At 34.1% G+C, this 15970-nt stretch overlaps 1 protein-coding gene across 3 annotated transcripts; it reads right to left on the bottom strand.

Moving 5' to 3' along the window:
* Positions 1–5354: 5354 nt before the first annotated feature.
* On the bottom strand, positions 5355–14952 carry LOC109078530 (protein ALKAL-like). 3 transcript variants are annotated; one of them, XM_042762002.1, is made up of 6 exons: positions 13926–14952; positions 13280–13546; positions 9955–10008; positions 8797–8880; positions 7140–7213; positions 5355–5967 (listed from the first exon to the last, which is right to left on the bottom strand). In XM_042762002.1, exons 2-5 carry the CDS (start codon positions 13533–13535, stop codon positions 7149–7151), a joined length of 459 nt encoding a protein of 152 aa, XP_042617936.1. In that variant the 5' UTR covers positions 13536–13546; positions 13926–14952; the 3' UTR covers positions 5355–5967; positions 7140–7148. The 3 variants fall into 3 exon arrangements, with proteins under 3 accessions (XP_042617936.1, XP_042617935.1, XP_042617937.1); XM_042762001.1 differs by having other exon boundaries at positions 13898–14933; XM_042762003.1 differs by having other exon boundaries at positions 8797–8877; positions 13898–14921.
* Positions 14953–15970: the final 1018 nt, after the last annotated feature.

Raw genomic sequence — 15970 nt, 5'->3', positions numbered from 1 at the left:
GTGCTCATTCAATAAATGCACAGCTAAACAGATGAGTTTTGAGTCTAGATTTAAATGTGACAAATGTTTTAGCACATCTGATCTCTTCTGGAAGCTGATTCCAACTAAAGGCATGAACAAGTTTCTCCAAGTCTTTACTGGAAACAAAACATCTAATTCCTGCAATGTTTTTTAGATGATAGTATGCTGATTTAGTTACTGCTTTGACATGACTACTGAAGCTAAGGTCTGTCCCCAGAATCACACCAAGATTCCTGACTTGATTTTTAGTTGTTTGTCCCCTAGAGTCAAGGTATGCATTCACCTTGAAAACTTCATCTTTGTTTCCAAATGTAATAACTTCAGTTTTTTCCTTGTTTAACTGAAGAAAGTTCTGGCACATCCAACTATTAATTTCATCAATATATTTGCAGAGGGAGTCAATGGGGTTGTAGTCATTTGGCGATAAGGCTAAATCTGTGTATCATCAGCATAGCTGTGATAGGCAATTTGGTTCTTTCTCATTATTTGACTTAGTGGGAGCATATACAGGCTAAACAAGAGCGGTGCAAGAATTGAGCCTTGTGGGACTCCGCATGTCATGGACGTCCACTTAGACTTATGCTCTCCTAGACTCACATAATAGCCTCTCCCTTCTAAGTATGACCTGAACCATTTGAGTACCATCCCAAAAAGCCTGACCCAGTTTTCCAGTCTCTCTAGTAGAATGTTATGATCGACAGTGTCAAACGCAGCACTGATATTTTGCCAGAGTCAGAATTTAAGCGAATATCATTTATTATTTTAATGAGTGCTGTCTCTGTGCTGTGATGCAGTCGGAAACCAGATTGAAAATTGTCCATGTATCTATTTGAGTTTAAGTATTTGTTCAGCTGATTAAAAACTACCTTTTCTATAATTTTGCCTATAAAAGGAAGATTAGATATTGGTCTATAATTGCTCAAAATGGTGTTATCAAGATTGCTCTTTTTCAATTGCTTTAAAAAATAGACATAGTATCTTTTTGATATTGCGGCCAAATTTGTCTGACCTCTGCATTGCTTGAGCATGTGCTAATCGCCTTCCTGATATTGATGATCTTCTCAGAAAAGAAGGAAGCAAACTCAATGCATTTGCTGTCTGAGAGCATTTCACTGGGAATCTGACTTGGGTGGTTTGAATACTGACATCACCTGTCTCTTTTCATTAATGCCTGAGTATCACAAGCCAACAGGAACAAAATGAGCGGAGGTGGTGAAAGATTCCCATGTGACGTGTCAGAAAAGAGGAAAGAAAGATTTGGAAACCTGACAAATAACACACATCCTTTTTTTTCTGTTGTCAAGTGCATCCACTTTGGGATCAATAAAACCTGAGGCATCAAAAAGAGTTTAAATGCTAATACCACTGAATAGCAATTAAGTGCTGAATTAATTAAGAGACAACATGTTTGTAAGATCTTCCACTTCACATGTCATGTCTGGGTGATATTGATTTGAATGTTGGCTAATTCATTTTCATGTTTTGTATTTCTTCATAAATTGGTCATAAACTGGCAAACACAAAGCTTGGCCCTGGCCCCTCTCTGTGATATATGAACCATAAATTTTAAGACCAACAGATCAAGGGTCTTTCAGAAGAAGATGTGTGGGTTTAAAAAGAATATGGAATCAGCTATAAATAACAGGACAGGGCCCCTCTGGATCATCTAATGGGATTAAAATGTTTACTTTGCAGAATATTGCCTCAGAGGCAAAATTATGGAGTACGTCATGTTTCATTTCAGTACAAGCATCATTTACTTTCCTCATCCTTTTCCTAAAGAGATTCATTTTTATGTCAGACTGTTTTTTATTATCATTATTTAGAGTGCATTAGTTGTTAGACCACAAGAGTTCAGTTGAGTTTTTTTTCCTCGTTTTGTATGTGTAACTGTCAAAGACATGTTTTCACAGAGATGTGTATATGGTTCTGTTATAAATTAATACCAGTTTGGGTTCATTCACTATTTAAAATTATTTGACTAAAATGTATGAATGTGATATTGAATGTGCTCCCTTGAAAATGTTTAAAGTTAGGGGTTCTTGAAGAAAGATTTACAATTGAAGCATAAAAGGTCACATGTCCAGGCTTAGTTGAGTGCGGAACCATGGCATCATTGTCATAGGTCGAACTAAGCATTGGAATTGGATTTGTTGCACATGTTGACTTGCATATCAGCAGATATTTGCATGAGAAACTAAAAAAAAAAAAGGATTCTGAAAAATGCATGTTTTGAACATGGCGCTTTTATTTCTTGTAGTTTTCACAGTGTCTGCTGAAAAGAGAGAGAGACAAATACAAAACATCCAAAAGACAGGTTGGTTGGTGAGATATTTTTTTTATCCCTCTGTGCTAACTAAGGATGCATTTATTTGATCAAATATATACAGTAAAAACTGATATGAATGAAATTTGATTACATTGTAAAATAAATGTTATATAAAATGTAACTTATTTCTGTGATGGCAAAGCTGAATTTGCAGCAGCCATTACTCCACTGTCACAGGATCTTTCAGAAATGAATGAATTTATTTATAATTTTTAAGAAACTGTGATACACTTTTGTTCAGGATACTTTTATGAATAGAAGGTTTAAAATAACAGCATTTATTTGATATATATATATATGCTATATACAGTGTATATATATATATATATATATAGAGAGATAGAGAGAGAGAGAGAGAGAGAGAGAGAGAGAGAGAGATCACATAAAATCAACATTTCATCTCAAACTAGCTTGCCCCAGCTAACTTTGTATAAATTTTGTCTGTTTGATATATTACTGTGCAATTTGAATACCCATGTAAAGTAGAGAGTAGGCTATGATAGAAAATAAACACTCAACATATTTAGTTTGACCTCCTGAACTTGATAGTCAACATTTTCTGAAGGTTAAGCACCAATTTTCACTGACCAATTGCTGGAAAAGATAAAGGTACTTTTTTTTTTTTTTTAGGCCATACTTCATCCGTGGAAAGTGCCTCATACACTTATTGAACAAGCCCAGTGTTGAGCCCCTAACACATTTCACATTTTAATACAATGTAATTATTTTAAACAGTGTGTCAGTGTGAATCACACATTTAAATCATGCATGATTTAGAAGTATAGATTTACTTGCACAAAAACTAATCTGTGAAGTCAATAGGTCTGGGTCTTGCTTTTAATAGACACGTCCACATCACGCTCTGGTGAGTCACTGAGGATGCAGTCAAGAATCATGACCAGGGAAACTATTGGACCAAGTCTCTCTAATTCATCACTTCATGAATGGAGCCGTGGCTCTTCGGTTCAGTGATGAAGAACTCTGAATAAGGGAATGACCTGCCTTTGTTAGACTTATCACCGGACAGCTTGCCGGTAACTGGAGGATTGTGTGTTTGGGTTTAATTGTGTTAGAACCCTCCCACATATCCTCCCTTGTGCGTCTTCTGTCTCGTCCTTTAATCTCTGCTGTTTGTCTTTGTGATGAGTGATATCCCGTTTCGATCACGATAGACTGTTTATGGCCACCTGATGAGAAGAAGGCTCTGGTGGATACACATTATTTATAGCGTCAGAATCAAATTAGACTGTTTGTGAAATCCCAAGATACCTGACATTTTGACTCCGCAATAATCTCAGTCTGAAGTGATGTATTGATGCTTTCAGACAGAGTCTTAATTATGACGTAAGCCGTCAATTAGCGAGGGATGCATTTGAAGAGTTTTATTTATTTTTAATAGTGGCTGAATTGTTTGTTGCCAGACATTTAAAGTAACTATGTCTGAGGTTTTATATTCCCTCTAGACCAGTAAAGCCAACTGCTATTTCATAGAAGGCTCTAAAAACAGTCAAACCATGTCACACGAGATAACGATGAATGGTGAAGGAAAATTATTTCCTGGTATTACTTTCCTAGATTTTCACTGTGGAGCGCTGGAGCGAGAATCTCATTTTTAACAGAAGGCTGGTGGCCGCGGCGACGTAAAATACATTCATGGGTTCACATTCATCAAAATAGGTTTTGGTTTATTAAGAACACTTAAAAGGGGTCATATCATGAAGATTCAAACTAATCTTTTGATGTAGATCTTTTGATTGCAATTTGAAAACTTCCTTCCGAAATGAAAAAAGATAATTTATTGCCTACTAATCTGCAAAAAAAAAGAAAAGAACAATAAAACTGCTGCTTTTACATTGCACATGCATAGTAGTTTACATAGGAGCCTTAAAGGCACAGCAACCAAAAAAGTAATATAAAAATGAATCTGTTTACATCATTCTAGGGTCTGTGGAAAATTGTCATTAAAAACTAAAAAAATTAAAAAACATTTTTTTTTTAATTAACATTATAAATGGACCTCAGGGAACAGAAATAAATCATGATATGACCCTTTTAAACAAGCTAGGGACAATATGAAAGACAAATATGTCTGATAAGCAAGATCCTTTCATGCATTTACCATACTAATTATTGTGATAAGTTTTCAGAGACATTCTGGCGTGAGAACTTGAAGCACTGTGAGTTCTGGCACAGCTTTCAAGTGGCCGCTTTAATATGTTTATGTCACACTCCAAACAACAATTAAACACAGCTCAGTTAAACAAGCTCATATTTCAAGTTTGTGTTAGTAATCATCCAGATCAGATCAGGGAAATATTTATTGCGATGGAGATAAAGCTACAGTTTTTTAGTTGATCTCAAATCTATCTAATTTGCATTGTTTTAGCAACAGAAGAGGAAGACAAAATGTTTGTCATTCCTGCAAAATTGTTGAAACAAACAGATAAGTTACTCTAATCCAAGACAAAGTCAAGTTAAGCAGCTTTCGAAATCCTGATAAACAATTACAGAACTATGACTCCAAACTTATCTTTACTCTAAATAATAATAATAAACGCTAAAATAAAAATAAAGGTGCAAATCAAAACGCATGACAGCACATATAAAGAAGTACTTTACAAGCATGTAAGCAATTAAGTCAAACAAGACATTTAATGGTGACAGAGACTTATATGAGATATAATGATGTAATACTGTGAGAGATTTATGATCTTATGTTTCCCCTGATACAGAAGAAATGGATTGTCAGCTGTTATGAAATCTGCTCAATTACTGGAATAGAGCATATTTCATAATAGCTGACGACCCATATTCCAATCAATCATCCAACAAAATCAGCTAAAAGAGACCCAAAATATGATGTTTTCATGCTCACATTATTTATTATCAGCCACAGGAATGCTTTGGAGAAATATATCATCAGATCAAACAGTTTTATAATGAATAATTTAATAAAATTTTAATTCACAAAAAGGAAAAACAAAAAACAGGAAATCAAATATTGTGCTTGAATGTTTTTATTCTTTCAAAGCATCAGTGCAATATTACCATTGTTATCAAACAATGTGATTTTGCAATTCGAAATAATTCTTCATTCGAATTTCTATAAGTGCCAATGGTAGATATCATGGAAATGACAGCATGGTAAGAAATTTTCATATAGCCTACACAATCTTTTTTTATTATTATTTTTTTTTTGTGTGTGTGTGTGTAAGGAATGAAATAAGATACTTTGATTTAAAATAATATATTTGGAACAGAAATATATATAAGAGTTATGGTGGCTTAATGAGATATATTCAAATGTAATCAGGACAGAATATTTACATATCATTTAAATAAATAATTGGCTGCAAATAATACTTTCTTTAAAACTCATAATATAAAAAGCAAAGCTATTAAACAAAACTATATTTTAAGAACATTTTAAAACAAACATAAGTTATGATAAAAAGCAACAAAAAAAGTATTATTATTAAAGAACAAGCATACTTTGGAAATGGAAATGACATAAATGAAAAAAAATATCAGTTAATTGCAGTGATTTGAAGGCACTTCCTTGGAAATAATTATTTACTCCATCATCTCTGGAGTTTCTTCTTTTATATCCTCAGGACCTGTGACATGTAGAAAATTTAACAGAAATGTGTTAATATTTAATCATATTAAATTTACCTTTATATTTTAAATCAATACTTTTAGGATTTGGTTACAGTTAGAAAAAAGTATGAGGAAGGCAGTGTACGAAATTAAGTTCAAGCAACTCAACCTGTCATACACAGTAACAATGAACTTCAGACTTGAATGAATTTCTCTCCACTTCACTGGAAATCACTTATTCACCTCATAAAAGACAATTTAACCATTTCTAATTGATTCAGAGGAAAACCAGTCTGAGCAAGAGTAATCATAACCTAATATAATGGATTATGGTAATGGATTCTTTCACCTTTCACTAACAGGTTCTTTGAATGTCTCATTCCAGCGTCACAGTTTGGTGGTGAACTATTTTGAATATGTTTCTAGGAATTAAATGAATAATCTCTAATTCTTTAACTGAGCTCTGAATGATTTGAAAGATAGCTATTTAGTCATTTTATTACACAATCTAATTTACAATTATTCAATTGTATAATCTATCACAAAAAATTGCATTAAGCAATAGCAACTTGGCAAAATGGAAAAATAACACAAGACAGGAAAAGTCTGCTTTGTAACATCACTTTGTGTATAATTACTTCAAGGTGATTGGTTCCTAGTTGCATGCATGCTACAATGCAAATTTAGAAATGGAATTTAACTGTTACTATGTGGAAATTCTTTTTCTGCCTGTGTGAACCGTGCATTAACATCATGCCTCAGAATGTACCAGATGGCCATGGTTAAACTGACATTATATCTTACTCAATATTTCTTCTAAAGTTTCAGTTAAAGAAACATGCAAAACTTTCCCAACAGTAACCAAGAGCAGGCTTGGTTATCATGTTACTTGCTGTTGTCTTGTTTCAAATCATTATAATAAATACACACATACACATAACAAATATGCACATAATAACAATATAAATACTCATATTTACATGTGTTCATATATATGCATGAATATTATTATACAGTACAATATTATTTTATTTTCTATTACTTTTTATATATATTTATTTTTATGAAAATTAAATGGAAGTAAAAATAATAATAACAGGTTTTAATGTGTAAAACAAAAGGTATTCCACATAAAAATAATAAAACTGCTTACAAATTGTGAAATTGTTAAAAACAGCTTTGTACTTACATGCGGTTTCTATGACTGTGTGCAAAGGGGACTCATAGCTAGTCTTGTTAGCAATCGTGCACATCTTTTATAATCTGTAAGGGACAAGAAAAAGAAAATGAAAACAAGGAATTTTCATTTTCTGAACATACATTGACACTCTGGCTTGAGTTGTGACATGAAGCAAACATCACCACTTCAAACGCACTGATGAAATTCAGTTTTAAGTGGAGCTCTCATGCCATCACGGGATGACGTATAGAGTATGAACATGGCTAAGGCTTAGATGGATCCCTGTAAATAGCTTCATCTCGGCCCCAGTAATGTACTTGATGGCCTAAAATGACTGTGTGGGTTCAAGCACCACATGCTTCCACCCTTAATGGTGATTGTGAAGTCTGAACATCCCATTGCTGTCCTGTTCCAAGCATCGTTGCGGTCATTTTCTCTCAAGGTACTGCCACGTTTCCCTCCCTCCAATTTAAAAGTGACAATGTCAAAACAGAACTCAAACACAACAAAGTACATTGAAAGTATATGGCATGAAACAGTGTTGAGTTCGCTGTTACCATACATGAAACCTTATCATGTTTCAAGTTTACTGCAGTTTAGGGAGCATTTAAGTTATAAAAATGCTCTGGAAGACAGAAACTCTGATTTAGGTATGAATTATTATGCTTTTTCCATTCCCATTGTTCCTTATGGCTGCCAAGTACTTAAATACAACTGGTCAGTTTTGCATGAACTTAATTAAAAAGCTCACTATATAAAAATAATATCTCATATGCACTTTCTTTACTTCTACTTGCAATAATTCATAGATCCTGCTTTAGAAAATAAACATCCACAGTATCTAAGGCTGAATTTCACAACTCTTCTTTCTCTACAGAGAACCACAGAAGAGGGTCGTGGAGCAAGCTCACAAAACATCGCTGACCACTAACACACAAGTGTTTTTACTCAAGAAAAATGAAACAAAACACTTAAACGGCCAATGTCTAGAGGAGATAGGCATCTGTTGTGACCCAAAATATAAATCTGACCATCACTTTGGGAAACTATTGTCTTTTATTTTGTGAAATATATAATGTAGTACAGGTGAAGAAAAGAAGACTTGATTCGTTTCGACATTTATGCTCTCTATACAGAGCAACATTCTAGCTGGGCCATTAGATAAGCGTTATTTAATGGAAAACTCTAAACTTCTCCTGAACACTATGAAGTCCATGAGGACTAAGGGTGGAGGAGCATTTTTGTTGCGGTGTAACGCCCTGTCAAAACTGTTTTTTTTTTTTAATTCAGAAAAATGGAAAAATAGGCAGGATTTCTAAAGTCTCGACAAGATAAACAAGCACACACATATAAGAAGCATAATACAAAAATCAATTAAGATCACAGTAACAGAATTCTAATCTAATAAATCTAATAATCTGCAGGTAAACATTTCATGCCTTTGTCACCCCTAAATGAAGATTCTGTCATCACTTATTCACAAAAGATATAAAAACAAAAAATATTTAAAGAATATTGGGGTACAAACAACATTTTTCAAAATATCTTCTTTTGTGTTTGACAGCAGAAAAATCATACAGATTTGACATGACAGTAAATGAGTAAATGATGAACATTTTAGTTTTTTGGTGAAATATTTCTTAGTTAAAGATATATGTATACGTACATGTTGGTCTGGAACAATCCTTTGTATTGTGATAAATTCTATGGAAATGTGTCCTACATTCAGATGGGAACTTGACTGGTCCTGCTTGAAAAAAAAAAGTTTCAATTATGATAAGGTTATGGGTTATAGATTAATTACTCTGGTGAATTAAATAATTTAGCTTTTAATTTCAAAATGTCTGCTAAAGCGTTATGCCTAATCTCACAAATGTGTACAAAGAAGATGGTAAAGTTAGCTTAGTCACTTTTTCACTTGTGCAGAAACCCAGAAGGAAAATAAGCGTGTGCTAACGCTTGACATGCCATCACAAGGGCTGAAACTTAATGATTCTGATTCTGGCAAAGCTCTTACAAAGTTTCATTGTATGAGCTTCTGGATAACCAATCTTCACACTAATTATTGTAGGTGAAAAAAGATTCCGCAAAGAATAATCATCTTAAATGTGCTTTTCCTAACAACATTTGGCTGGAGTACAAAGTGTATTTCACCTACTGCAGGCTTAACTTATTTGACTGGCTTTATGTTTTACAGGACAAAAACTGCTCATTTCTAATGAGACAGATTTAAAAATAACCTATAATGAGAATGAAAACTGAGGATTTATTCAGAACGGATACTGAATACTGCACAGTATATATTGCATACTACTTTTTAAAAATAGCAAGTGAAACAGGTCTTATTCCACAATCATCATTTTAAACAGAATTTCTGTCACATGACCTGGCTACATTGGTCACATGACCTCATCAAGTTACATGTTGCATGCGAGTCAAATCAACAAACCAATTTATTATCTTTGATTTTTTGTAATCCAGCTTTGTGTAAAAATGGATTTTATTTTTGGCAGTCAAAATCAAATAATGAGTCAATAAAGAGATATGACTTCTGTTTCATTCCTGACACCGGAAATAGAAGGTCAGATTGAATGCACTGCATTGCGGGATACAATATTCAACAAAGTAAACATGGTAAATGTAGCAGATCATAAGAAAAAGACAATCCACACACTGTATATGAATTATACACTGCAGCAACAGTAAGAGTAGTTATTCTGAACATGGGATACACAGCCACACATCTTGACCTCATCTGGAGGGCTGCTTGAAATATTTAATACTACAAGAAAGATGAAACATATTGAAATAGGTTTTTGTTTACCTGTAAAATGTTCTATAAATTTGTCTTTCATGTTTATGTCTCTTGGGACAATCTCTGAAACAGATAGACAAAAAAACAGTGTTAATGTTTTTGCCTTATATACCACCCCAGCCTAATCAATAAGGCTCAAAACTAGTAAATATACCCAAACCAGAAGTGTGTTCTTTTAATTCATGAAATTCTGGATATTAATTTGCAATTTTGAATTAAATGAAATAAGCAATTTATACTGTGGGAAAACAAGTATAAGACTAACAATAGCTTCCTCTCAGACTGAAGCAGTTTGAACCATTGAAGCTGTTATTGCATTTACCTTGAGGTTGGTTGGATCTGAGAAAACAGGAAAGAGCATTGTATTTTTATAGAGAAATCTGTATCTGTCTGCATATATTATCAGATATTCAACTATAATTTGTGACATCCAAATTCATTTTTTTTTTCTTAAAAAATATGGAAAAAAAAAATTATATATATATTTATTTATTTTTATTTTTTGACAGCCTATTGCAATTTTAAAGTCTGTTTAATACATATAACAGCACAAAACTGAAACTACTCTAGTATCCCCTTTGGTAAGTGTTTAAGGAGTGAAAAAACACAACGTCTTTGCTAAGTGGCAACTATAAAAAATGTTTGATATTCATCACAACTTCAACAGAAAATTATTAGCGGTATATAAAACACTGAGATTTCTATTTTGAGTTAATAGTCAGTATTAAAAAAAAAGAAACATTACAATATAATTTACAATATAACTATTTAGTCTGGGAATGATTATGTTATCAGCTTGCATCCAGCTCAGTCACTGAATACACTGTCTTACACATGGCATGAAGTCATATTACAAGTCTGCTTACTTAGCTATCTATATAGAGACATACCACTGACTTCTATTGTTAGTAAATTTAATAAAGCCATTATTCATAAACCATTTGTTTTGTTGACAACCTCCCCAAAGGTTTTGCCAAACTGAAAACATGTCTTCAGTGTTCATCAGTGCATAATTAATGATCAATTTACAGAAAGTTTGTTAATAATCTTGTAAATACTGTTAACAGTCTGTCAGATCTCAAACTCATAAATGCTTGCAGTGTACAAACATGCAACAACCTCTTGGAAAACTTCCCCATGATTATGATATAACTGATTACAGTCATATATACCATATGTTTGACTCTGGTGACTAAATTATTGACGTAAGAAAGATGGACAGCTATTTACATCATAGATGTAAAATGCAATCCCAGATTGATAATCCAGCACTCAGTAAATCTGCTAGAGGCTTGGGGTCCTTGCTAATTATGTACAATCTGTGGCCCGCCCGACCCTGGGACACCATCCCCACATGTAGACCATATCAGTTCCAGCCTATTGGAGTAAGGAGATTATTGCATGCAAAGTTGTAATGCCTATCAATGTCAGGTACACAAATCCATGCAGAAGCTAATTTTAACCTGCCTCAGAATGTAGGATAACCAACAATGCTTTACGAATGAGCTCCTCTTTCATTCAGAAATACTACATTTTTGATGGCTACACTGATCCTTTAACTGTGGACTAATCTTTTCCATTTTTAATAAGAGAATCGTAGAGATGATGCACAATCAAACACCTGTCAATATAATTCCGGGTCTATACGCGTGTCGTCACACCTGAGTCTTACATAAGATGACTAAATGCCTATACTAATGGGCTGTTCTATTCAGTAGGGTACAGTACAGTACAGTGTGTTGATTGTTTTGATTATATAAAGGTCCATGATCAACTCAGTTTTCAAAATTTGCATGTTTTCACTGGATTAATATCACTTTCATTGCAAAAATGTAAAGGCAGTAAACTCATTCAAAGGTCATCCAGATCAGCAATAGCAGATGTTTATGGGTGTAATTTTTTTTGGCACATGATTTCTGTGTAACAACACACGTCAATCAGTGTTTTTTCTTTTGTTATGGCTAAGACATTTAAATAGCAAATTCTGAATCAGCCCAACCAGACTACTGGCAAAATTTCAAATTAAGTAATGGGGGTGTCACAGCAGCAGTGAAAAAAACACGTAATAGCACAACAACTTTTTGTCAGTATTTGAGTATAATGAACTATTCCCAAGAGTAACAGAAATGCTAAAATACCTCTGAACACATCAAAACATTGGTCAGATTCTAGACATGGAACATTCAGTAGTTGCTGTTAAACAACACATATTTAGTTCAGCACAAATGTTAACACTCTTTGGAAAATTACACCAATAAACAATTATTATTATTCCAGCATGAACTATGTCACGTACATACAATTTAAATGTACAAGTTATGTTCATTGGGTTCAGCGAAAGATATTTCAATGAAATGTATTTATCTTCACATAATTTTGCTATATTTGCTGTATTAACATGTGACTCAAATTGACTCAAGACTCAATAACCATGTTAACCAGTACAGATGTAGATGGGGCTCTTATCTATTATGGAGGTCTTATCTATTAATGGTGTCTCAGAAAGCAAGAAAGTAATGGACAAAGATGTACAGGCATCTGGCTTTTGTTTAAAACAATCCATTCTTGTTGGTATACAGAGGTAGAATGTGACTGCACATGTTTTTAAGTTATCACTGCAACATATGCTAGGCGGCTGGGGAATATAACATTATAACAGTAATTATACATAAGTAAAGACTACTTAACATTAAAAAGTACTAAAAAGTCATATTTCAAATGTTATATGTGTGAGACACATGGAAAAGTCTGCGCCTACACTGTAGATATAATGTGCAATTGGGAATCATTTATACCCAGTGCTGATTGTGTGTGTGTGTGTGTGTGTGTGTGGTCAGACTGAAATATTTTAATCACATGAAATATTTTTTTTGACTTATTAATAAATATGTTAACCAAGATGTTTTCACAAAGTGCAGATCACCAGCACACACCATTACATGACAACCAGCGTCACGATTTCTCAAGCTTTTAAACTTGTCTATGAGCAGTCCTTAGATCTATACAGATGATTTCAGCATTATGTGATCTGTCTAACAAGACCATAAGCATTCATTTTACTACCATCTGCAGATCAAAAGTGTCCTTTAATCCAATTTCATGTCTTTTGTTTTTTTCAAAACTTTTCAAAATTATCCAAAGAATACAGGTTGTTACTGTCTTTGCAATTTATTTAAGTGTATGTAAGGCAAAATATGAACAGCTGTTCATGCAATAAGTGATTAAAGCATTAAAATTGCAGTTTATATGCAGGAAAAAAAAAACTCCCACTAACAGGAAGGAGTTAATGCCCAGGATTACTTTTGTATCATCACCTGATCTCAAATCAGCTTACCTATTTGTCTGCTGTTGTCCGACTTGGACAATGGTGCAGTCTTTTCACGAGAGGAAAACTTCATATCTTGGGATACAGAGTAGAGGCCACTGGTGACGCGCCTGGACGCGGGCTTGTCCCCGATCACTTGCAGGATTAGATTAAGCAGAGTTTTCCTTTCCGAATCCTTTACCTCCTTGCTGTCCATGCACTGGCTGGAGGTGATGAGCAAAAGAATCATACTCAACAATATGGGCCATCTCTTCTCAGCCCGCATGGCTTCCCAGCCTGATAAACGAACAAAACAATCAAACATAGTCATTACATCCTCGAACTAAAAGTTGACCGTGCGTAAAATACGCAGATGTCAGAGTAGTGGCGCAGTGGTCCTGTGTTTATGCAGTGCATATTACATCCAGATTCGAGTCCGACCTAAAAGTCTCGACCTGTCTAAACTCTGTACTTACAGCAAATAAAGGTAAAACTACATAAATAAACAAATAAAAATGAATGACCCAAATCCAACTATTCTGCACTGTCTATATGTTTAAACATTTCGAAATCATAAAAATAATTAATTTACTTTACTATAATGATAAAGTATATACTCACATAAGCATAACATAAATAGAAACTTACGCGATTATATATTGATAGGTGCTTCTACCTCTAATGATGTGCACGCAAAGTTGTCAGAGAAAAATATATCTTCCAACAGTTCCTGTTGTCTCGTGTCTTTCTTGAGAACATGCGTCTTGTTTTTATACGTCAAGTGCGAAGCTTCTTTAATGTAATACAATCGATTTCGGGTGGGTGGCAAATGTAGACATCTTTCCCTTAGGTCCCCCCCCCCCTCAACTCGTGGTCAGTTCCTTTGACATTCGCCCCTCCTTTCGTTTCAAATTCCTCACAGAAGTTCAGATAACTATAAAAAAGTGTATCAAAAATCCTCTCTGCGGTTTATTAAAAGACTCGTAGCTTGTAGAGGGCTGGACGCGTAAATGTTCTTGGAGACATCCATCGCGCCATGTCCCCCCAAGGAAATGATGGGGAACCTCAAGTTTCCATATATCCAAATATACTTTCTTAAATGTAGCTGAGCTGTGAAATTAACGCCTGGATGTTTTTGTTCATCATGGTCGGGTCTTGTGACTGCACTAAGCGCGCTATCCTGGTAAGCCCCGCTTGTTTCCACCTCCCAACTCAAGTTTGCACTTGGCTTTGTGCTGGTGTTACACGCTTAACGCACAAATTCCAGGGTACTTAACTTTTGTATGTCATAACAAGCAAATCACAGATCAAGGGTCTGATTGGAATGATATTGATCGTTTCAATATTTGATAAATTATCACATTATTTCAACTTGTTTTCATGACTTGTGTAAAGCACTCGAACCTTGATTATTTTTTTTAAGCTTCTTAATATTTCTCTGTAGCAGGGCTTCCCCAGGGGTCTGTGAAGCTCTTGCAGGGGTCATGTCCTGGAAATCTGGCCTTCAAGTTTGATACAGAGTATGTGGGTAATTATGTGTGATAGTAATGACTTTTTCCACTTTGGGGGGAAAATCTGAATGAACCTTGGCTTATATCAATACCAAAGTATAAAATTACTTAAAACTTGTTATGAATTCAAATTCTGAAATCCTCTAAGAATGAAATTCTCTAAAACATTGATGGAAATATCTATATAATAATAATAATAATAATAATAATAATAATAATATTAAGTATAAGTAGTTATTTATTCTTAAAACACAAATAAAAATAGCCTGTACATAAATACCAAACTTTACTTGAAAATAAATTAATAAATAATTGGAAATTATAAAAAATAATTAGAAATTATTATGAATTTTAAATTCGAGAAAGGCAAAAAAGAAAAAAAAAAGTAGACACCTTTTAGGAGAAATGAAAAAGTCTGGGTGGTGGACAATCTTAAATAGGGCTAACAAGCAATAAAGATGTTGTATTTGTCGACATCAAGCGGTCTGTTCTCAAACTACAGGTAACATGGCCTTACCCCCACACATCTCCACAACTAAATGTGCATAAAAAGCATCTTTACAGTTGTTAATATCTGTTAAATAGAAGAAGCAATTAAAAACTGTGCATTTCAGTTGTATCTTGTTATGGTTAATGTTTCAAACGTGTGTCTTACGTAACTGTCAACAGTAACAAATGACATTCCACTAATTTTATATTTTACTCAACGAGTGTAAATGTCATCAACATCATTTATGTGTACAGGAATGATGTCTGTCAGGCAAAACGTTTATGTAAGAACAATAAAAAAAATAAAAAATAAAACATTTTTAGTTAATTGTTGGCCTTCTGGAAAGTGTGTTCATTTACTGTTCATGTACTCAATAGAGGCTCCTTTTGATGACATTGCACCCCAAATCATCACAGACTGTAGAAACTTAACACTGGACTTCAAGCAACTTGGGCTATGAGCTTCTCCACCCTTCCTCCAGACTCTAGGACCTTGGTTTCCAAATGAAATCCAAAACTTGCTCTCATCTGAAAAGAGGACTTTGGACCAGTGGGCAACAGTCCAGTTCTTCTTCTCCTTAGCCCAGGTAAGACACCTCTGGCATTGTCTGTGGTTCAGGAGTGGCTTAACAAGAGGAATACGACAACTGTAGCCAAATTCCTTGACACGTCTGTGTGTGGTGGCTCTTGATGCCTTGACCCCAGCATCAGTCCATTCCTT

This window comes from Cyprinus carpio, chromosome A8 (assembly GCF_018340385.1).
Source record: "Cyprinus carpio isolate SPL01 chromosome A8, ASM1834038v1, whole genome shotgun sequence".
Lineage (NCBI taxonomy): Eukaryota > Metazoa > Chordata > Actinopteri > Cypriniformes > Cyprinidae > Cyprinus > Cyprinus carpio.
This window is presented reverse-complemented; position numbering and strand designations above follow the sequence as displayed.